At 59.6% G+C, this 23,302-nt stretch overlaps 1 protein-coding gene across 1 annotated transcript in view; it reads left to right on the forward strand.

Moving 5' to 3' along the window:
- The first annotated feature begins 2,097 nt into the window (after positions 1 to 2,097).
- Positions 2,098 to 23,302, forward strand: part of CROCC2 (ciliary rootlet coiled-coil, rootletin family member 2) — a 67,829-nt gene continuing 46,624 nt past the window's right edge. Inside the window, exons 1-6 of the mRNA XM_074316305.1 lie at positions 2,098 to 2,491; positions 14,305 to 14,455; positions 15,482 to 15,630; positions 17,710 to 17,816; positions 19,031 to 19,196; positions 22,831 to 22,934. Coding sequence (XP_074172406.1) covers positions 2,414 to 2,491; positions 14,305 to 14,455; positions 15,482 to 15,630; positions 17,710 to 17,816; positions 19,031 to 19,196; positions 22,831 to 22,934 — 755 coding nt within the window. The 5' untranslated portion in view covers positions 2,098 to 2,413. The remainder of the gene's footprint in view (positions 2,492 to 14,304; positions 14,456 to 15,481; positions 15,631 to 17,709; positions 17,817 to 19,030; positions 19,197 to 22,830; positions 22,935 to 23,302) is intronic.

Raw genomic sequence — 23,302 nt, forward strand, 5'->3', positions numbered from 1 at the left:
CTGGCACGGCCAGGACTGTGGATTGTCCCAGGGGAGCTGGAAACCCAGTTTGTGGGTGACTTGTCACTGTAAACATGGTAGGTGCCAAGGGAAAGCCAGTAAGGCTCCTCCTTGGAGGAGGGAATAATGACGAAAGCCAGCCAAGGCTCATCTTGGAGGGTCTGCCCTCTGTGGGCCAGGCCACAGCATGGTCCTGGTTGTCCGCAGACTCCCGCACTTTCCCCAGCCCCGGAGAGCAGGGTCAGGGTGCAGGGCCCTGGCCAGCAGACAGCCGAGCCCAGCACCATCAGGACAAGGGTCAGAACAGCCGTGTCCCCCCGCCCCCCGAGTCCCACCCTGCCAGCCAGCCCCTCCCAGAAGTGCTCCCTGTACAGTGAGAACCTCTACCACACCTCCCACTGGGTCCACAAAATCCCTGGGGGCTGCGCCCAAGCCCAGGGCTGACCCTGCCCTCAGGGCTCTCCTAGCCCATCGTGGCCCAGCACCAGGAGCCACGAGCATGGCCGCCAAGCAGTGAGGCCTTGGGGGCCATGCACAGGGCTTTGAGGGGCCCACAGGGGAGGGAGAAGGCATCCAGGAGGAGAGGGTGCAGGAACGGCATGGAGCAGCAGAGAACAGGTGAGGTAAGTGTTAGGGTGAGGGGGACGGCACTGGCAGGATGGCCCCACCCACCACAGGGACCCGACTTCCCCAGTTTCCTGTGAGTGGAATCTGATTGTGACTCATCCGAGCGATCTTCACAGCTGGTCACACTGTGGCCTCCTCACCCCTCCACCCCCCACTGTCTGAGCACCCCACATGGAGCCCCCAAGCAGGAACTCTCACCAGAGGGCAGGGCCACAACCTCAGTCAGATGGGGCCCAGCCCCTGGGCAGCAGGAAGTGCTGTGCTGCCCCTCCCCCACTCCAGGCAGTCTCTCCCCAGCTCCTGGGCTTCACGCCTCCAGACCCACAGAGACTGCAGGACTCGGGTGCTAGAGGCAGCCTTGGGTGCCAACATGGAGTCCAGGCCATGGTGTGGGTCCCCTGGGCTCTGAACCCGGGCCTCTGCTGTGTGCCTGCAGGACCCGGAAGTCCAGCTAGTCCAGAAGGACTGACTAGACCCTCATCCCCCAGGAACTGTCCAACAAACCCCACGCCAGCCCTGGGTGCCCAGTGGAGCTGTGTCTGGCCCGAGAGCCTAGCCTGCCTTTGCATGGGGCACCCTGGGGGCTGTCCTCTCAGGAAGGTGGGGGAACAGGGACCCCGAGGATATCAGGAGGACAGGCCCTTCCCTTCAGTGAATTTCGGTTCTGAGGACGTGGCCTGGGTCCCATCAGGCTCCCCACTGGCAGCACTGGGTACAGATATGCTCATCCGCTAAGTGTCCGTCCTCACTGCCCACTCCCTTCTCCTGGGCAGCCTCAGAGGCGGCTGGGTCTCTGGGAGTCTCAGAGACACACCCATCCCGAGGGCTCCCCAAATGCCTCTCATTAGAGGGGCAGTCGCTCCTGGCTGCAGGGCCCACTCCAGTGCGTGCCCCTTCCCAAGAGGGACTCCTGTTGGCATCGGTCCAGCTTAGGACAAGGAGGCCCCAGGGGAGAAGAAGGGGGAGAGGACACTGCCCTGGCTGAACGTCCAGTGCCAGACACAGAGCGCACTCCAGGAGACCCCGGCAAGGAGGACAGCTCTGTTTCTGCAGGGACCGCCCTGGGACGGGGTCCCACAGCCTGATGGATACGCTGGCAGTGTCCCCGTGGTCCCTGTGGCTCTGGGAAGGTTCCGGTGAATGAGAACAAATGCCCTTCCCCTGGTAAGTATGAAACACGTTATCCATGGGGCAGGTCACGCTGAAGGGGGGCCAGAGGGAAATCACATTCCAAGTGCAGGGCTAAGAAGACCGGGGTCCATGTGGGTGGTTCCCCTCCCCAGGACTCAGTCCACAGCTCTACTACAGGCCAGTGCACTGTGGACTCCAAGTTCTTTCCCTAATCTTACAGGGGGGTCAGCTATGCTTCTCATCAGAACCGGTGGTCACACTCCACCTGTACCTGGTGTGTGGCCGCCCAATGAAAGGGCCTTTCCTCGCAGGTGTGGGGTCTGGGGGAGAGGCCAGCCCCTTCCCGGGTGTGGTGGCTCAGGTGGACAGCGTCACCCAGGGCGTCTCCAGGTCTCCAGAAAACGGCTTCCAGACAACAGCGTTCCTTAGTCCCCATGGCAACCAGGCCTGCACGCCTGTTTCCAGGGAAACCCAGCGTTCAGCGTTGCCGTTGCCACAGCAACACCTAAGAGCTCAGTTGTCCACGTGGTCCCAACCCAGAGGGGGCAGCTGAGAGCCCAGGACAGGAGCAGGTGTTACACAGGTGTGGGCCCCCCCACAGAAGGAGGTTCCAGGAGGAGCCCAGCTTTCTCCTGGGTCACACGCTCCACTTGCAATGAGTTCTGCCTCCAGCGAGCCTGGCGATGGGGACGCCACTGAGCTGTCCCGGCTGGGGCTGGACGCCGTGATCCAGGTCAGTTGGGTCGCCGCCCTCCAGCACCTTCCTAGAGGGCTCCAAGGGCACCTTAAGAGGGAAGGGACCCTATACAGAAGCCACACCTCCCCGGCTCAAGGGGCACTTTCCACATGCTCACGTGGTCAGCATGAGCACACACCCAATACACACAAACGCGTAAGTGCAGATTGGGGAGACGGACGGGGGGCTGGGAGGCTGAGTCCGCCTCCTGAGCTCAGCCCCCATCTCGGAGCCTCAGGCTGGCAGCCCTGGGGGTGGGGAGGGACAGGGGACCCTCCCAGCCTGACCTTCTGGGGTCTGCTCTCTTTGTGGCGATATGTGGGAGCCGGGGGTCCTTACTCAGAGACACTTGGGTGGGTGGGTGGGTGAGACGGTCCCCAATATCTATCCTGTGAGTTCCAGAAGTTCTAGTTCTGTCTCTCTCCTTAGCACCCACCTGCATAACAACAAAATGACTGGAATTGTCCCCATGGCCCATTCCCCTTCACCCCCGACTTCCCAGAGCCAACCCAGCCATGGCCTGACTCTGGCCACACAGCCAGGCAGTCCCCACCTGACTGACCCCCTGGGGATCCCAGTGATGGCCCACACAGTGGCTGACTCAGGGTTGTTCATTAACCCCGAGGTTCTTAGAACCTCGAAACTACGCTGTAGGAGGTGACATGGCCCTGTATAAACAATAAAGGTCCCTGGAGAAGACTAATTGCCCACAGTTGGTACCAGGTGGTTAGGTAACATAGTGGCGTCACTGCACATATGTGCACACACACGCAGGCACCCACACAGGACAGAACGTGACAAGCCAGGGTATTAGTGTGAGGAGCTGCAACGAGACCAGCGAGGTGGCCCTGGGTGGGTGATGCTCTCTGTCCAACTCCCACAGGGTCTCCACTGTCTGAGGCCCTGAGAGGGGCTGACCAATGGCGGATGGAGGGAGGCATGGCTTGCACACTAGTTTCCAAGGCTTTTAGCCGGGAGTCCCATTGGTCCCCTGTCAGCCGGTGAGGGTTCCATCAATCCCTCTAGATCTAGGAAAATAGAGGCTCCAGGGTGGAAGCAAGTTGCCATGGTCATGGGCTGGTTTGAGGGAGAAACACAGGATGGCACCCCCGTCGCAGTGGGCATTGGTGCCTGGGCAATGTGGCTGTCTGTAGGAGACTTGTCTGGAGGCCACGAGCAGCCTGGGTGAGGTCCGCTCTGCCCACAGTCAACACCTGTTATTTGCACTGCAGTGATTGAGATCTTGGTGCCATCACACCGAGGTGAGCAGGCCGGCGGGTGCCACCAGGGGCCCAGATAGGCCTGTCCAGACTGGGTGGCAGGAATCTCCACACCCCCTCGCCCCCCGCCAGCCTCTCCAGCTGTAGACGGGGAAACTGAGGGGCCTCGGCAAGGTGTGGCTTGAGGATGGGGGCGGGGGTCTCGTGTGCGACGAGGCCTGACCGTGCTCCCCGAGCTGGAGGGGCCTCCTGAAGCCCCACTCCATCCAGCCAGGGCTGCTGCGCCCTGCACAGCATCAGAGAGCTTGCGGCCTGCTCAGGCCCCCTGTGAGGCCGGACTCTCGGAGGGTCCGGCAGGAGCACGTGGAGAAGGCCAGTGCTCGGAAGAGCAGGGCAGTGCGAGAACTAATGCCGGCCAGAGAGATGTGATTCTGGACCAGGTCCTTGAACAGCTTTGGGACTTCTCAGACTCGCCTTTGGGTTAGGTTTTGATTGGTGGCGTTGTCCCAGGCATGTGTCCATTATAGCCCAAATCATGTATTTACTGAAAAGAGTTGTCCCCGGGATCATCTCGCTGTCTTTTTTCATCTGAGGATCTGAAACAGGGTGACTACCGGTCCCTGGGTGTTGAAGAGTTTGAGACCCAGGGGTTGCCTGGGACCCAGGACTTGAAATCCCAGGCAGTCCGGGCAGGCCAAGTGAGTTGTCACCCCAAAGTGACACTCCCTTGTTCATTTCTGGGACCCATCACTTGTAGTCCTTTGTCTTCTATTTCATTAATTTGTGCAACTATTATTTCTTTGCTTTTCAGTTCTTTGAGTTTGTTGCTGTGGGGGCAGAGCCCCAGAAAGTAGTTTCCAGGCTCTCGGCCTCACATAGACAGGTGCTGGCTCAGGTAGTAAATGGCCATCAACTGTGATTGGATGGCCATCAGCTGTGGCTAGTTGGCCGTCAGCTGTAACCAGTGAGCCATTGGCCACTAATATAACTGCTGTGGCTACGCTAGGAGAGAGAAGGGAGAGAAGAACGGGGGCTAGCAAGAAGATGGCGGCTGGGCTGGCAAGCGTGGATGGCGGTTTACGGACAGTGTGGATCCAGCCTCCAGTGAGAGTATAGTGCCGCCAGCGAGAATATAGTGGTATGACTCCCCCACCTATGGCTCCGTGGGTGTTCCTTTTTGGCCTCACCATATCCTGCGTTCTTGTATGGGGAGCGGGACCAGAGACCCCGCAGGCCTCCCCGCACGACAAATGGCGCAGCGAGCAGGGTCTCCCGCATGACAAATGGCGCAGCGAGCAGGGTATGGTGCCGGCCAAAGCTCTCCAAAAGACGGTGGAGCAGTTTGTGCGTGTGAACACCCAGTCTGAGGAAGACCAGGAGGAGCAGCTGCCGGAGAGCTGGAACCCCCGTGGAGGGGTGGGAGGATGTGGACGGTTCCCCAACCAGCATAGGCCGGAGAAAGCGAAGGTCGTTGCAGCCCTGTGGGCCGGGAAGTTCCTGCTCAGGCAGCCCAGATGCAGGACTTATAGTCCCAGGAGGTAACGCTTGCTGAATCCTCCATGGGAGATGAGGGTGAGGTCAGGGTCATCCCTCTCCCCCAGGACAGCCCTGGCGAATGACTATGGACTATGGGGAATTGCCTTCCATCCCTAATTTAATGGACAGCTTGACTGTTTGTTTGGGAACTGTTGTTAGTGGAACTGGGGGATATTTGCTTTTGTCTCTTGACTGGCCGCCATTGAGAATATGTAAGCACCTTGATTGTGAGTCGCTGTTGTTCCAGCAGGGTACCCTGAGAGGCACAGAGAGAGTGGCAGTGCCCTGAGAGCCCTGGCTGAGTCCAGGAAGTCTGGCTGAGCCCTGAAGATACCCTGGCTGTGCCCAGGAAGTCGGGCTGTTCCCAGAGAGAGTGGCAGTGCCCTGAGAGCCCTGGCTGTGTCCAGGAAGTGTGGCTGTGCCCACAGAGAGTGGCAGTGCCCTGAAAGCTCTGGCTGAGTCCAGGAAGTGTGGCTGTGCCCACAGAGAGTGGCAGTGCCCTGAGAGCCCTGGCTGTGTCCAGGAAGTGTGGCTGTGCCTACAGAGAGTGGCAGTGCCCTGAGAAACCCTAGCTGTGCCGGGAAACTAGTGGTACCCTAAGAAGTCCAGGAAGTCTGGCCGTGCCCAGAAGTACTGGTGGTGCCCTGAGAAACCCTGGCTGTGTCCGGGAAGACAGGTGGTACCCTAAGAAGTCCAGGAAGTCTGGCCGTGCCCAGAAGCACTGGTGGTGCCCTGAGAAACCCTGGCTGTGTCCGGGAAGACAGGTGGTACCCTAAGAAGTCCAGGAAGTTTGGCCGTGCCCAGAAGTACTGGTGGTGCCCTGAGAAACCCTGGCTGTGCCCAGAGAGCCTGGCTATGTCCAGGATATTGCATTCACCCCCAGGCTCCTCGCACAGGTCCCTCATGGAAGACGCTTGTCGCGTGGGTGTGAGGCGAGAGCCTGTAGGGGTGGAGTGTGGGGCAGAGCCCCAGAAAGTAGTTTCCAGGCTCTCGGCCTCACATAGACAGGTGCTGGCTCAGGTAGTAAATGGCCATCAACTGTGATTGTATGGCCATCAGCTGTGGCTAGTTGGCCGTCAGCTGTAACCAGTGAGCCATTGGCCACTAATATAACTGCTGTGGCTACGCTAGCAGAAAATGGGGGCTAGCAAGAAGATGGCGGCTGGGCTGGCAAGCGTGGATGGCGGTTTACGGACAGTGTGGATCTAGCCTCCAGTGAGAGTATAGTGCCGCCAGAGAGAATATAGTGGTATGACTCCCCCATCTATGGCTCCGTGGGTGTTCCTTTTTGGCCTCACCATGTCCTGCGTTCTTGTATGGGGAGCGGGACCAGAGACCCCGCAGGCCTCCCCGCACGACAAATGGCGCAGCGAGCAGGGTCCCCCAGCACGACAGTTGCTCATCTAATTTTCTGAGATGTGTGCTTAGCTCACTGATTTGCAACCTCTTTTTAAAGTTTTTTTTCACTCAAAAAAATCTTGGTAAAATATATGTACATAAAAGTCACCATTTTAACCATTTCCAGGGGGACAGCGCAGTGGCACTGGGTACACCCCACTGCTGTGCAGCCATCCCCACCCTCATCTCCAGAACCTTCTCATCTTCCCAGATTGACACTCTGTCCCCATGAAACACTCACTCCCCGTCCCCGTCACCCAGCCCCAGGCACCCACCCTGCTACTTCCTGTCTCTATGAACATGACTCCTCTAGGGACCTCGTATAAATGGGATCTCACATTGTTTGTCCTTCTGTGACTGGCTTGTTGCACTCAGCACAGTGTCCTCAGGGTCCATCCATGTTGGAGCAGGTGTCAGAACCCCTCCTTTCTAAGGCTGAGTCCTATCCCTGTGTGGACGGACCACGCTGTGTTATCCCTTCATCTGTTTGTGGATGGCTGGGTTCTGTCCCCCTTTAGTTCCTGTGAGTTGTGCTGCTCTGAGTATCGATGCACAGATGTCTGTCGGAGACCCGCTTTCACTTCTTTTGGGTGCATCCCCAGCAGAGGGGTTGCTGGGTCACGTGGTGACTCCATGTGTAATGCAAGGAACCTCAGACTGTTTTCTAGAGTGGCTTCCCCGCTTTACAGCCCCACTTCCTTCTTTTTTGAAATGTATGCTTTGCTGCATCCCACAAACTTTCATACACTAATGTTTATTGTTATTAGCCAAACTGTTTTCTAAGCTCCATTGTGATTTCTTATTTTATCCATGGATTATCCAGTGGTATAAATACCTTAATTTCCAAACATACCGAGATTTTTCAAAAACTTTTACGTCTAGTGTAACTATAGTGTGCTCAAGGCTTTGTTTTGAACACCTGAGTGGAGCAGCCAGCTTGCATCCACGTGGCAGTGGCAGGAGGCAAGGGACACGTGGATCTGGTTTCAGGGACGAGGTCCATGCTGGAAACAGGCGTCAGGGGCTGTTGGCTTGGGGGAAGCTGTGTGGGACCCCGCGGGGGGCACGGATACACAGGCAGCAGCTGGGGCCCTCCCACACTGAACGATGGGGGAGGCACAAGGAACCAGCCTGGGTGACTGAGGTGGGGGGCAGTGAAGTGAGAGTGATGGGAGAGAGCGTGGTGTCCAGAAGGCGCGAGAAGAGTGTTTCCGGGAGGCGATCCTCCGAATGCCGCTAACAGATCAAGCAAGAGGAGTGAGGACCACCGGATAGAGCAGCACAGGGGAACTTGATTGCAGGGTACCTGGAGGGGATGTAAGCGCAATACCTTCGTAAGGTGGGGACAAACTGAAACAGTTTGTGTCAATAGGAGGTGTCTGCTAGAGAAAAGCCTTGATACATAAGAGACGGAAGGCTTGTTGGAGTCCTGTCTTCAGTATGTGAGAAGATGGTGGGGGTGGGGTGAGTGGATAGATGGATTAGAGCAGAACTTGGCAAACGTTTTCCGGAAAGGGCCAGATAATTAATATTTTAGACTTTCCAACCGTAAAGCTTCTGTAGCAACTACTCCACTCTGTCGCTGCAGCCTGAAGGCAGCCGTAGGTGGTATTAAGCAAGTGGGTGTGTGCTGCCCCAGTAGAACTTTCTTTTCAAATGAGTGGCAGCCAGATTCGCCCATACTTGCTGACGTTCAGTTTGGGGATGGACGACTAAACGGACGTGTGGGTGGACGGGTTGGTGATGCTGGGTGGTGCAGGGGGTGGGGACACATGGTTGCATTGGCGGTAGATTAGAGGACGATGGAAAGACACTGCCCATGAAGTGTGGGGGTAAGAGCAGAGCCCCATATACGAGGAAGCAGCCTTTGAGAGGAAACAATCACTGGACATAGTCTCTGCTTTTGGTTGAAGCATGGCACACATGCAGGGACGTGCAGACGCCATCAGCGTGCGGCTCCCTGGGCCGACTCGTGTGCCTGGCACCCACAGGGTGTCACCAGCATGGCAGGAGCCTCCTGACAGGTGCATCCACATACACGTGCTCTGCATGCAGCCCTGCATTTGGAAAAGCCACTCAGAAGGTGGCATGTGCTTGTAGCTTCTGTGTTCCCAGCTACTCTAGTGGCCCGGAGACCGCTGCTCACTGCATCCACCCTGGGCCTCCACACCTTAACTTGTTGAAGACAGCTTCTCCACAGGGGTTTCAGGGGCCCTGGGAATCCCCGAGGAGAAAGGAAATGCTTCCTGCGTGGAATTGCTGTCTTCAAGAGATTGAATACATTTCCAATGTGCAGAGGCCTGAGGGGGAGGAGGGGAGGGAAGACACTGTCAGAAGGTCCAGGAAAGGAGGTGGCACAGTGACAAAGCCAAGCCAGACCTCTGAGCACAGGGAATGACAATGTGTTGTCCTGGTCTGGCGCTGGCTCTGGCACTGATTGTCTCTACCTCAGTGCCCCATCTGTACAATGGGGTGATACAGACAGTCTCTGGGGATCCCCAGGGCCTGAGTGAGCCCATCCATGGGCCAGGAGCTGGGATGGTTGAGAACGCCGCAGAGTGGCCGGCACTCATCAGTCACGTGCCGAGAGCCAAGCCCCGTGCTGCTCCCTGTGCCAAACCAGGATGCAGCAGGGGACACAGGCCCACGTCCGAGTCGCCCATCCACTTGCCCTGATGCAGACAGGGTCACTGTGCTAATTGGACGGGCCACATCTCCCTCTCTGTTCAGAAACACCACTCCCCCAGGCCCTGTGGTCCAAAGATAGGGCCCCACAGGCCTTGACAGTTTCCTCTCCTGCCTCATTAACCCCCTGCCCACACCCTCCCCTGCTCCAGGCCCCATGCAAACTTTGGAGACCCATCTTGCTGTTTGCTTCCACTGTTCCCTCCACCTGGACACCTGACGTATGCCTCTTCTGACTGTTGGGCTCTTACTTCTCCTTCAAGGTCCAACTCACCTGCCATCTCCTCCAGGAAGCCTGTGTGGGCACTGGGGACATGGGAGCAAACATGATTGACAGGGCTCTTGCCCTCCCAAGTGTTCCTTCATATGAGTCATTTTGCAGTTAGTGATTCATACCTTAGGCCGGGTCTTCAGTCCTTCGTGCAGTGGCCTGTCTGAGCCCGCTGTGTACCAAGCATCCGCCGTGCTGGGGGCTGGGGGTGGGGCACAGGGTGAAGAAGAAGTTGCCCTCCTCCTCCGCAATGTCTGGTTCAATGCCTGGCCGCGATCTCCCGTTTATTATTAGCTGAGGACCAAACTGCCACCCACAAGAAGCATGATTCTGCCCAGGTCTCCAGGCCTCGACCGATGAGAGATCTAGACTGAGCAGAGCTGAGGTACAGCATAGCACAGCACGGCCGCCGGAGGGGCCAGGTGTTACCCCAGACACAGAGGCGCTCTTGCTCCTACGGAAATAGAAACTGGCAAGCGGCCACCCTGCCCGAGGCCCTCTCTGCAGCAGCCAAGCTGTGCAAGGACGGCAAGCAGACGTCCGGTGGCTGGACTTGGCTGGAGGCTCTGTCCTCATCTGTGTTCTTCAAGCTGTACCCACCCCTGGTGAGGGCCAGAGCCACCACGTGAGGATGCAGGCAGGCCTGTGGGTTGGTGCAGGCCCCTCTGCCCTCTGCTCAGGCTCGGGGTGGGGTGGGGGGCACATGGGGAGGAGACCCGAGGCCAGCGTGTCTGCTGGAGCCCAATCTCTGGCCAACTGTAACATGCTGGCTCAGAAATCACCGTCTCAGTATTTGGGAATCCCCAGGTGGGGTCCCAGTCCTAACTGCCATTTGTGAGGGGATGACCTTGAGCGAGTCCCCAACTTCCTCCCCCGTAAACTGGAGGGGAGAAGATAACAAATACGAAAGGGTTTGCTGAGAAACCTTGAGAGGCAAGTGCCATGCCTGACTTCACTGGAGCAGTCAGTCACAGGCACTTCACGTTTTAGGGGCGGGAGCCCCAGCCTCCATCCTCCTGCAGCGCCCCTCGCAGCCACACGGTGGCACTGTTGGACCCACCCTGTGCATCCTGCAGAGGGCCCAGGACCCCAGTTCCCACACACTGTGACTCCCCACTCAGCCCTCTCTTGCCCCAGGAGGGTTCAGCCTGTGTCCTGGTTGAGTTGGGGGTCATCCTCCCAAGGTGATTTTAAACAGAGGTCTGTGCCCTTTCTGCCTGCCACTGGGCTCATTCCGACCACCTAGGAGCCTCCCTAACTTGGGTCTGGGGTGGGGTGGGGGGGCGTCTCATCTTCCTCCATCCAGAAGTGGCTGGGTTCGTTTTGGGAGTCCATCTTCTTCTCCCCTGGGGACCAGGTCAGAGACTGTCTTTCTCCCTGTGCCCCTAGCAGCCTGGAGGTTCAGGAGGTGACATTCAGGGAGTTCAGCTGCTGATCACCAGCAAGGACGGGTGGTAAAATCACTCTGTGACTTACGTTTCTGACCTACAACTTCACCTGCCCTTCACAGCCTCCTGGCTTTCATCTGTGAATATGCGAGGGCGTCCCAGAGACCCCCGCACTCCGTCCTCCGCACAGCTGTGGCCTTGTTCTGGGACCTCCCCACACACACCTTTTCACAGATGAGGGAGAGAGGAGGCTGGGGCGGGGAGAGGGGTTTGCAGGTGACAGGCTCCTTGTCACCCAGTTCCCGGGCAGCGGCAGAGCAGGGATCCGAGCCCAGTTCTCTTAAAGGGAGTCCTGCTCTGAGGCAGGTGGGGTTGACAGGAGCCCATGTTCCTCCTGGTGGAGGTTCTCGCCCTCCACACAGCCACGTTGGGGAGGGGCTGCGATGAAGGGGTGGCTGCCCCACCGCCTCACACAGACTCTCTGTAGGGCCCACCAGGGGGCAAGCAGGGCTGTGACCCAGCTGCAGTCTTTAGCGCAGGTTGAATGGAGGAGGGTGCTGGGCAGGCAGAAGGAAGGCGCGTGGCTGGGCTCAACTGTGAGTCTGGGGTCTCTGGGTAAACTGATGTCCAGTCCTTGTGTCCCCTCCGACTGATTGAGGGTCCCGTGGGGGGAACTTCTAAAAGTCTCCTGGTGCACTGCCAGGTCACAGCGGACACACACCGTCCAGAGCCTGGCCGTGGAGTGGACGGCCAGGGAGGGGGGCGCGGCCAGGAAGGCGGGACCCGCCCGGGATAGGGGCCCGCCCCAGCCCTGGGAGTTGGCGACCAGCCCAGGGCGTGGGCGGTGGAGTCCCTCTGGGCCAGACTCGAGCCGGCCTGGAAGGCGGCGTGCAACGGGGTCCAAGCCCGAGGTCCGCGCAGGCGTCCTGGCCCGCCCTGGATGGAGCCCCTCCCCTCCCCTCGCCCCTCTTTCCTCCGTTCCCCTTCCCTCCCCTCCATCTCCTCCTTCCCCCTCCGTTGTTTCCGTGGGGGCGGGGCTGCCTCACACCCCAAGAGCGGGAGAGGGAAGGAGGAAGGGGCGGCAGAGCGAGCCCCTCCAAGCCCCCCCTTCCCCCCCCCCCCCCGCCCCCTTGGCTCCAGCTGGGCCGAGGCCCGTCGCAGGCACCCGGACACAGCTGGAACCCATTAGGCCCCAGCGCCTCTTGGGACGCTTAGGCTAATAAGTGACCCTCTGTAAATGTTAGGAATGAGTCAAGTTTAGGCCGCACTGCTGCTTTCCCGTTAGCGGGTGGCGCCGCGGATGCCCCAGGGAGCAGAGGGGAGGACTGGAGGCCAGGGGCAGGGGCCTTCCTGGCCCTGGAGGGAGCGTTTCCTGGAGCTCATCGCCCCTGCAAGCCTGGCGTGGTTCTCCCCGCCCCGCTGGGCCTCAGTTTCCCCAAGTGCAACTAAGGGTTCAGAGCAGACAGTGGCTGAGCCCCTTCCTGCCCCTGTCCCCCTAGGACAGGAGAGACATGGGTGGCCTTGGCACCACAGGGTGGTTGCTTGGCCCAGAGAGTAGCAGGCACATCCTCTCCCCCCGCCCCCCAGGGAGGCTGCTCAGGCCCACCCAGAGTAGGACTGAAGGGGGTCATCTGGGGGGATGTTGAGTGAAGGTGCCTCCCCAAGATCCCCCAAGGGACTCAAATTCAAACCCCCAGGTGAGAAGTAGGGCTCCTGAAGGAGGGCTGAGCTCCAGGGGACCAGAACCAGGCCTCTCACTCTCCCCAGGGCAGTGGCGTGTGGTCCAGCGCACCAGGCTGCCTGTCACTCTCCGCTGCTGGGGATCAGAACCAGCTTCACAGGTGTCATGCAGGAGGTGGGTCTTAGGGTGAATGGCAGTCTGGTCTTTACAGAGAGTCAGGACCAAGGAGCATCACAGGTGGATGTGCATGGAAGAGGCCAGGCTGGAGTCTCAGGAGGAGGGGATGGCGTGAGAGTGAGCCAGGGTCACAGGCTGGGGGGAGCAGAGGCGCACCCAGGAAGCCTTCTGCCCCCACCAGCCCCAGCGTGAGGGCCAGAGCCCTGTGGAGGGTCTTGAGCTGGGAGGAAGTCAGAGGAGGGGGAGACAGGAAAGAGGAGGCTGCCCACTGGCCACCCACCAGGACCGTGGGCTGGCAGGGAGATTGGGGAGCCACAGGGCAGGGGAGCATGCGGTGGGTCTGAGGGCACAGGGAGAGGACTCTCAAAGATGGGGCATCTGGACATATGGTGGCAAGTCTGGGATTTGAGGGGGTGACAGCAGGACCCCGGGTTGCCGCCCTAGACAGTCACAGGGAGTAGACATCCATCCCCAGGATCCCCGGGAAGCATCTGGTCACTCCTTCAGGTTTAATTCACTGCCTTAAAATCAGATATCCTATGTGTGGCAGGGCGGGCAGCCTGGACAATCTTGTCTGGTTGCACCCACTCCTGTCCAGAGATTTCCTGCTGGTTTGTAATGGCTGCCTCAGCCCCTATGTCCACAGGCCCCTGAATGTCCTCTCCAGTGAGCACCACCCTTAGACCCAGCCAAACGGTCCCTGAGGGCACCCCCAGGCCCTCCGCCAGCTGTGCCTCCTTGTGGAGCAAAGATCCCCACAGTCAAGGCAGAGCACCAGCTCAGAGCCCAAGTCCCCAGGACCAGCCTCAGTACCCAGGATCAAGAATGTCCTGTCCCCTTCCAGGCCTATTCGCTCTCTTTCATGGCAGGTCAGCTGCCCCGGACTGCCCTCCACTGCCTTTCCCTCCCAGGGCCCGCCCGTGCTCTCCAGTGGACAGGGCTGCTTGTTCTAAAGGGAGGTGTGGGTTGAGCCCGTCCTCCCACCAGTTGTCAGCCCCTCCCCACCACAGGCTCTGTGGCTCTGTGTCTCTGCGTGGGGCTCAGGCCCCTCCCTGCCACCCCCACTGTGAAAACTGAGACTGCCCACTGCAGGTGGTCGGGAGGTTGGGGGTCCTGAGGACCAGGCACCCCTGAGGGCTCAGCCAAGCTCCCGCAGAGGTGGAGCGGGGCCAAGGGCCTGGCGTTGTGGCGAGCTGGGCTAGGTGCTCTCTGGACAAGCTATTCCCCCCGTTTCCTCATTGGTGAACAGAGCGGTGCTGGGACAGGCAGGGAGCCACTGAGCAGGCGGAGAAACCAAGGCACGTGCTTTGGCTGACCTCAGCCTCACCCAGGCCTCTGCAGAGCACCCGCTACCCTGTGGTCACCCCTGCGAACTCCAGTGGGCTCATATGGGGGTATCTGACAGCTGTCCAGGGGCCTGCCCACCCCAGCGGTCTGTGGTGGGTGTTTTGCAGAGACTGGAGGACACTGTCCTGAGCCCCACAGCCCGCAGAGAAGACCGCTCACTGACTGTGCGTGGGGCAGGCTGGTGGGCCTCGCCCACCCCTGTGCCTGCCCGTATCCGCGACATAGTGGCCAGCAGCCTGAGCGAGGAGCCGCCCCAAGGTGAAGGGACACGGTGGGGATGGCGGGGGCGGGGGCACCAGGGAGCTGCCCAGCCATCAACTGGAGCCCAGCTTCGGGGAGCCAAGCCCCACTGTCCCCTGACTGGGCCCTCCTGGCCTGTCACCACCTAGTGTGAAGGGGCCCAGAACCACACCCTCCTACAGGGTGGCCCACGGGGTCACGTGTTGATAACCACAGCGTCCTCACCACTAGGCCACGGGACCTTCCCAAGCCAGAGCGGCATTTCTGTTTGTGACACAGGTGTGACCGCCAGTCCTGATTTCAGGTGCATTTGTTTTTCATTAGATGAGTGAAAATACTTAAGGTCGGCACTCAGGGGGCACAGAGGCGGAGCAGCCCCACCCCCACCCCGCCCCCACCCTTTGCTTACTCATCCCTGCTGGCCCCTTCAAGGTGCCTCCTAACTGGCATGCTCTTTGGCTTAGAAACTGGCTCCGAGGCTGGGTTGCTGCACCAAGGCCACCCAGCCGCGGGCACCGGCCCCATGCTTGCTGGTGACTCCGTGCCAGTTCCCCTCCCCCATGCATGTGTCCCGACAGCTTCTCTAATGATGGTCTGTCCCGCCTCCTGAAGGAACTGGGCAGCTCACTGTGTGCATTAAGAGAAACCCCACGTGTGGTTAGAAAAGCAGCTCATTACTGGAGATGGGATCCGGTTACACTGACTCAGCAGTTCCCACTGCTTCCCGGGGGCGGGGGACACCCAGTGCCCAGGCCCCCCATGCCACTGTCATTGGTTTGGGGTTCCCCTTGGTCAGGGCTCCGTATTTGGGTTAAGGGGGTGTTGATAAAAGGCAGGCAGGTGGGAGAATGCCCCCTGAGAGGGGGCTGGGGGGGAAGCGAGGCCCAGAGTGTGAAGTCCACCCCCCACACCTGGGTCTCAGGGGTCAGAACGGGACCCTCCTGCCAAACATTGGGCAGGCCAGCTGAAATGCCGCCATGGGGACAGGGTGCGGTGCTGGGGTGGGGCCTGGGTTGGCTCTAGGCTGACCCTGTACGCTTGCAGGGGTGCGGGAGCCGCCGGCAACCTCAGCCAGCGTGCGGGAGGGGGACCAGCTGCTGCAGCAGGAGCTGTCGCGGCTGGAGGACCTGCTGGCCCAGATGGGCGCCGAGCGGGATGAGCTGGCCGGCCGGCACCACGCGGTCAGTGAGCGGGTAAGTGTGTGCAGCGGGCACGTGGCAGGCCAGGGGTGGCAGCCTGGCCCAGGGTGAGGCGGTCTCCGTTAGGCCTGACAGTCGGACCGGGAAGACCATCAGCGAGTCCTAGAATGTAAGTGTGCCAGTCACACTCCACACCCCGGGGGACGATGGGGAAGCTGAGTCTAGAGGTAGGTGAGGGCGCCGAGGCCTCCCTGTCTCACAGCTCTGCCTGCCCGGGAGCCCTGGGGGGTGGCCTGGTCAGTCCTGCCCTCCGGGCCCAGCTCCTAGCCCAGTGTGAGCATGGCACCAGCACTCAGCCTGCACCTGCCCAAGGTGGAGGAAGGCAAGCTGGGAGGAACTGACCCCTTTCGGAACCGACCTCCAGGGAAATGGCCCTAACCCTGAGACCCAGCTTGTGAAGAATTGAATCTGCTCCCAGCCCCCAGCCCTTTCCAACAAGAGGCTGGCACAGGCCTCGGGGACAAGTATGACCTTTGGCCCTGAGTTCTTGATCCTCTGTGCCTTCCAGGGTGACTGGCAAGCTGCAGCAAGAGAGAGACCTCTTTGGTCGCAAAGTGTGGGTGTGGGGGCCTCCCATTGTATATATGGGGAAACCGAGGCAGAAAAGTGAAGACACTGCTTGGAGCCTCGTTCCCGTGTCTGCACTCCACGGCATGACAGCTTCCGAGGCAGGCCTGGGCGAGGGACCCCTGGCTCACAGTGTAGGGGCCACAGGCCTTGCTGGATCTGGCCCAGCCTCCACCTTTGCTGTCTTCAGAGCCCCCCTTGCTGTCGTAGCATGACGGATGACCCCACTTTCCGGATGCATTGCCCAAGGCCATGCTGCCATTATTGGGGCTGAGATCATGACCAGTGACGAGTGCCCGTGGGCCCCAGGGATAGGTGGTATCATGGGCCCCACAGAGGTGCCCTCTGCCCTACCCCCACACTGTGAACACCCATTCTCATGGGCCTGCAGCCCCGTGGGCCCCGGCCCAAGGCTGTGAGTTGAGGGTCCCTCTCATCCAGACCCGGGGGAGCCCGTCCGTCCATGAGCTTGCCTGCCCTCCCGGGCCATCTGTGGCTGAGCTGGCAGTGGGAGTGTGGAATCTTCCTAGTACAGGGTGGGGAGATGTTGGGAACGGGCCTGTGGGAATAGAGGCCGCAGAACTCCTGCAGACAGATTCGTAAATCTCATGACTCAGATCTGAACTCGCAGACCCGGCTACTCTGCACATACCCAGGCTCCCTTGTGTAATGCCAGAAGGGGCTGGGCCTCCCCAACTTACCCCAACCAGATCACCAGGGGCTTGGGGTCAAGCTGGCCAGCAAGACTGTTTCTTGGCATCTCTATGGAGGTGGGGGCAGCCTTTGCCCTAGCCCCTGGCTCCAGCTGGGCCGTCCAGCCCCTTACCTCTCATCCAGCTGGTGGTTAAGGAGGGGCCACTCACCTCCCCACACACCTGACCCCAGGTCACTCCACAGATGTGGCCTCCAGCTCTCCTGACCTTCCTGCAGCTCAGCCCCCCACCAGCCTGACTGCTAGGCCTAAACACCTCCCCCCACACCCCAGAGTGTACTCCGAGTCAGGGTGCAGTGGGGGGTATCCCCAGCACTTCCTTCCCCCCTCAGAGCCCCAGGGTCCTCATCTGCTCAGACTCCAGCCAGCCGCCCAGCTTGAATGGTTCCCCTCCCCCACAGGCCCACCCCGGTGGGGGGGGTCCCCTTCTGCCTGCTGGATGCCGTACTGGGAGCAGACGGAGGTGTGAGCACGGACAGGTGGGGCAGCTAGTGGGACCCCACACTCACTCAGTCTCATGTGGGGTGACCCCAGGCCTGCTCTGCCACTGGCTGTCCTGCCCCTTCTGTGGCGATCCAGACCCTGGAGGCCACCTCCTCAGCTGGCCGTGCACTCTTAGCCCAGGGGGCAGAGTGTGCACACCCAGCCACCTGACCCAGCCCGGACCCCAGCCTGACCCCAGCCCTGCTGGGAGCCCCAGAGGAGCCCTCTCTTACACTTTCGAGGGCTTGTGCCAAAGCTGCTGTGCCTGCTAGGCTGGGGGCTGCCAGCCAGGTGGGCTCACTCCTCCCCAGCTGCAGGCCCGGCTGGAGATGACCGAGGCTCGGCTGCGGAGGTCAGAGCTGGAGCACAGCGCGGACCTGGAGGAGGCCCTGGGCCGGCTGGAGGCCGCTGAGCAGAGGTGAGGCCAGGCGGGCAGTCAGGGCTGCAGGAGCAGGCCATCGTGGTGAGAGGCAGTGCCCCCCCTTGTGCCCCCCCCTTGTGCCTGCGGTTGCCAGCCAGCCTCTTCCCAAAGTGACTCCAAGTTGAACTGGCCTGTTGGAGTCAGCTGCAGGCTTTGGGGGGACAGGAGGGAGCTGAGCAGAGTGGGGAGCGGGACCAGCCCTGTGAGACCTCAGCATGGAGTGCTGAGTCCCCCTAGCCCTGCTCTCCCGAGTGTGCCCCCCGGGGCCCCCCGACATCTGCCAAGTCTGGTGCTCTGGCCGGCACTGCAACCGACTGTGGCCCTCGGGTAGCCCAATGTGTCCTGGGATGCCCACGGCACTACCCCTCCATCCTGCTTTTTGCACCCTGGCCCTGACTCCCAGGCCCCTTTGGTCTTGAGCTGCTCTGATTTCATGGTCAAGGCCTCATTTGTTCATCATTGGTGAGCATGTGTCACACCTCAGCCCCCCAGAGGCAGTTCCTGCACCCCCAAGCCCCAGGCCACTGCCAGCAGGGCAGAGCGGTTGGCATGGTCCTGCTTGCTCACCCTCAGGGGCTGGGAAAGGGGGAAAAGTGCTGAGAAGCTTTCTGAAGACCAATCTGGGGGGTGGGGGGACTCAAGTGGAGGCTTATGCCCCTGGAGCAAAAAGCAGAGAATATCCTGTAGTGGACTTGCAGCCTGGCAGGGAGGTGCTGGCTCTGGAGGGTGGGACCCCCACTTGGCAGGTTTGGGGCTCTTGTCTGCAGCCACACACAGACCTGCCCTGGATGGACAAGGCCCCCAGGTCATAGGGGGCTGCCCCTCCCTGTCCCTACCTACCCCACTCCAAAAACAGCATCTCCCTCACAGACTCGGCATGCTCGACTGGGGGCTCCCAAGCCCAGTCCCCCTTACTTGTATGGGGGTTCACCTCTGTACCAGGGATTGAGGAGCCGGCCACAGTTGCGGGGCAGAGCCAGGAAAGCTCAGACGGGGAGGGTGAGAGCAGGTGTCTCAGGGAAGGAGGAGGCAGCCAGGGTGTGGCCCCAGTTTGGGGGCCAACTGGGGTCCCACTCAGGTGGTCCATGCTGCCCAGGGGCAGTGTGGGGGCTGCACACCTGAGCACGGTCAGCTGGGCCCGGGGTTCGGGGCCTGGGTCTCTGAGCACCGCTGTAAGGGGTGGCCACGCCACTGTGTGTCGCTCCATCCAGGAGCACCGGCCTCTCCCAGGTGAACGCCCTTCTGCGGGAGCAGCTGGAGCACATGAAGAAAGCAAACGACACACTGGCCCAGGAGCTGGCCAGGACCACGGGCCGTGTCCTCCACCTGCGGGGCGAGCTGGAGCTGAGGGAGGCACAGCACTGGACCAGGAGCCAGGTGCCCCCTGCCCCTGCCCACTGCCAGGGCACCTGCTTTACGTCTGTGGCTGGTGTGTGTGTGTGGTGGGGGATGGGCAGCAGGGACCAGGAGAGGGTGAGTTGGCTTCAGCTGTGCTTCCCCCAGGGGCAAGGCCGCTGGCCTCCTGCCACACCACATCCCCCACTCGGCTTGGCCACAGTGGTCTGTGGGATGGGAGACACCAGTGTGGGGGATGGGGAGACCCCCTGAGAGAGGGAGTGCAGGAGGCTGAGGCCTGGGACATAGAAAAGGGACAGGGCCAGGTCCTGGCTCTGGCGTGACCCACCTGTTCTGGAGACAGGAGGAGATCTCCGTAGGCCTGACTCCTGATCACACTGCACGAGAGGGGTCCCCCTCCATTGCTCCCCAGCCCGCCAGGGCCAGCAGGGCCCCCACAGCCATGCCTGGTCAGTACTCTGAAACGCCCCGCGCCCTGCCAGCCCACACCTCTCCACAGGGCTCCTGCCCACCGCAGGACAAAAACGTCCCTGGAGGGCAGGTCTGAGGTCGGTGTGGCACTGGTTTGCCAGGGGTCTTTATTTCCCCTTGTCCTGAGGACCTGTCTCCCTGGTCGGCAGGTGTGTTCTCTCAGCACTCGATGGATACCTTTTGTGTCTTTGATCCTGACCGAGTCCTCGTAAAGGTGGTTGGTCAGCCTCCTCCCTCTGGCTGCCTTGGGATCTCGACTTTGACCCTGGTGTTCTGCAATTTGTTTGTTTTTGTGTTTATTTTGTTCCTTAGATTCCACACATCAGTGAGATTGTATGGTGTGTGTCTGTCTCTGTCTGACTGTGTCACTTAATGGAGGCCTGTAGTTCTGGGACATGTCTGTGTGGAGATTGCTTATCCCGCTTAGGGTACTTCAGGACTCTGTGTCTTCCAGTATTCTTGGAAAGTAGCCATTATTCTTTAAGTAGTGCCTCCTCTCCCATACTTCTTACTGCCCAGGTTTTCTTTCTTTTTATCCCCCTGACCTGTCTTCTAGGTAATTTCTTCAAATCTACTTTCCTGGTCATCAGTTTTCTTTTCTCTGTCAATCTCTATTAGACCCGCCTACTTGGCTTCAATTCCAAGCTTGTGTTTTTCATCTTTACAAATTCTGGTGGATTCTTTTCCAGATATCTTACTCTTAACGCATACGTTCAAGCCTCTCATGTATTGATACACATTAAAAGCAGTTGTTCTGGAGTCTGTCTGATGGTCTAATGGCTGAAGTTCTTCCAGGCCTGTGTCCAGGGCTCCTGCTAGGCCTTGTGCATGTGCTTTGTATCCCTATGTCTTTGGTGATGTTTTCATTTCAACTAAGAGCCGCTTGTTTTCCTTGGAACTTCATGATAATTCTTTGATACCTGAAATGCCTGTGGTGTCTGCCAGGACTTTGATTTGCTCTGACAGGTGCCTAGAGGTGCTGACAGTTTTTGGTGCCATATTGAAGTAAATTTTCAGCTTGAGTTTTTATTAATAGAAACCACCCCAGCGACGTGAATTCAGGCTGAACCCTGCATAACAGCTAACTCGTGGTTCCAAGTCCATACGGAAGGTCTCTGTCCTTCTTGTCTTAGTCCATCCAGGCTGCTGTGACAGAAATACCAGGCGGCTTAGAAACAGATGTTTGTGCCCCACAGTTTGGAGGCTGGACGTCTGAGATCACGGTGCCAGCCCATTCCGTGTCTGGCGAGAACCCCTTCTGGGATCATACATGACACCTTCTCGCTATGACCTCACATGGAAGAAAGGGCTTGTGGGGTCCCTTATATAAGGGCATGTGGGGACAGAGTCCCAGAGAGCAGTTTCCAGGCTTTCGGCCTCACGTGGAAAGGTGCTGGCTCGGGTCGTAGATGGCCATCAGCTGTTACTGGTTAGCCATTGGCCACTGATATAACTGCCATGGCTAAGCTAGCAAGCAGGGGTTGCAGTTAGCAGGGTGGATTGCAGCTAGCAAGTGAGGTGGGTTGGCAGAAAAGCAGACGGCAGGTTGCGGATCATGTGGAGCCTGCTTCTTGTATCTCTAACCCAGCCGCCAGCGAGAATATGGTGGTATGACTCCTCTATCTATGGCTCCGTAGGTGTTCCTATTTGGCCTCACCATATGCTGCGTTCTTATGTGGGGAGCGGGACCAGAGACCCCGCCTGAAACCCCGCATGACAGGGCACTAATCTCATTCATGGGGCTCCACCCTCATGACCTTACCACCTCCCAAAGATCCCACCTCCTACCACCAACACATGGGGGTTAGAATTCAACAGATGAATTTTGGGGACACAAACGTTTAGTCCGTTTTACCTCCTTCCAGTGTCCTGCAGACAGAGGTGTGTATGTGTTCTAGCTCACCCTCCAGTTCACTCACCTCTAGCACACCTTACATAGAATACGGCTTTGAGGTATCTCATCTCTGCAAGCCAACACCCCCTTTGGGTGGTCCCTACACTTTCTCTCTCCCCTGAACCCCTGTGGTCAAGGAAACTTGTCCAAGTTGCTCCATTTGGCACCGTTTCCCGTGTCTGTCCGAGTCCCGGACCTCCCCTGGTTCCTGGACTGCGTGCTCCCACAGTGTTGGCCAGCCCAGCCTGGAGTTCAGGAAATTGTGAAGTCTGGAAACTGACATCAGAGTTGGAGTTACTGGGCAGGCTAACCAAGGCGACTGCCCACCACTAGCCAGGAGCGCTGAGCTCATCCCTCTTTGCTGATTCAATGGGGTGAGGAGGGGTGCGCGCACAGAGGGCTCTGGCTCCAGGCACAAAGGGGCACCCCAACAGAGGGTATATAGCAAAGTGTTTGGGGGCTCAATAGAGGGACCTCAGACGCAGAGTCAGCAAAGGCTTCCAGAAGGAAGAGGAAGGTGTGTGGGTCTTGAGAACCAGCTGAATGTGAGTGAGCTCTAGCTGAAAGCAGCGTGAGCTGGGGCCATGACAGGCAGGGGGCACTGAGCACCTTGGTGAGCTCTCTAGGATCCCTGGAGGTCAGCGTTTTCAGGACACGGCCAGGTGCATGCACTGGCAGGGTGGTGGGGACACTCAGGGCTTGTGGCTTTGGCTTAGTTCCGGGCAAGCCTGCCACTTCTGACAGACTACACAGGGCCCTGTCCCATCCTGCCCCCCACTCTCACCCATCCCTTCCCCACCAAAGCCCTGCAGTGACCTCCCCACCACCATTAGAATCCTGATTCATTGCCCCTTATCTCACGGTGGCTTCGCCTCCTGCCCCCGATGAGCTCTGAGTGGAGAAGCTTCTGCTTCCCGGCACCTCAAGGGCAAGCCACTCACCTGGATGTCTTGGGGGCCCTGCCAGAGTAACAGCTGCTCTGGGTCCTGGGAAAGGAGACGGAGCCTGCACCTCCCCCATGCTGGGCGGGGGCTGAGCACCCAGCAAGAAGACTGGGCTGAGTGGTCCTGGTTGTGGGCAGGACCTGTGTGGTCACCCCTAGGTCCTCTGTGGGGTGGGGTAGGGGATTTAGATTATTCTGGAAGGTAAGTCCCTGGGACACAGGCGGCAGGAACATGTAGGCGATGCAGGGTGTGGCCCGTGGGGCCGGCCAGCGTGGCATCTGGTGAGAGTGAAGGGGTTACCTCCCAGCACCTGGGCCTGAAGTGAACATGAGCCTCTTATTTTCAGACCCGGCGTTCGCGTTTGGGGGAGCCCCGGGACTTCCTCCTCCTGTGGAGACAGGTAACAGCGCTCCGTGCACACCTGGCTGAGCTGCGGTCAGCTTCCGAGCGGTGAACCAGCCGCCCCACCTCACCCAAGCCTGCATAGGCCGCCCAGGTGGGGGGAAGGGGCATGTGATGGGAGGGCGCTGGCACTGGGCAAGTCCTGGGGTATGAAGAGGGCGGCAAGGGTTGGGGGCAGGAAGGACAAATGGACAGACTGAGGGAGGCAGGGGAGCAGGGGAGTGACCTGAGCAGGGGAGGAGCTACACCAGTGCAGCTTTGGGTCCCTCTGGTCCTTGTTGGCACCTCACACGGGTCTGTCCTGGGTTACTGAGGTACTTGTCAGCACCCCAGTTTGCACACAAGGAAACTGGGGCTCAGAGGATCGATGTCCTGTCTGGCCTTGCCCTGCCCCCGCTCACCAGTCTCAGTCTGTG

The sequence above is a fragment of the Rhinolophus sinicus genome, linkage group LG01 (genome assembly GCF_036562045.2).
Source record: "Rhinolophus sinicus isolate RSC01 linkage group LG01, ASM3656204v1, whole genome shotgun sequence".
Classification (NCBI taxonomy): Eukaryota; Metazoa; Chordata; class Mammalia; order Chiroptera; family Rhinolophidae; genus Rhinolophus; species Rhinolophus sinicus.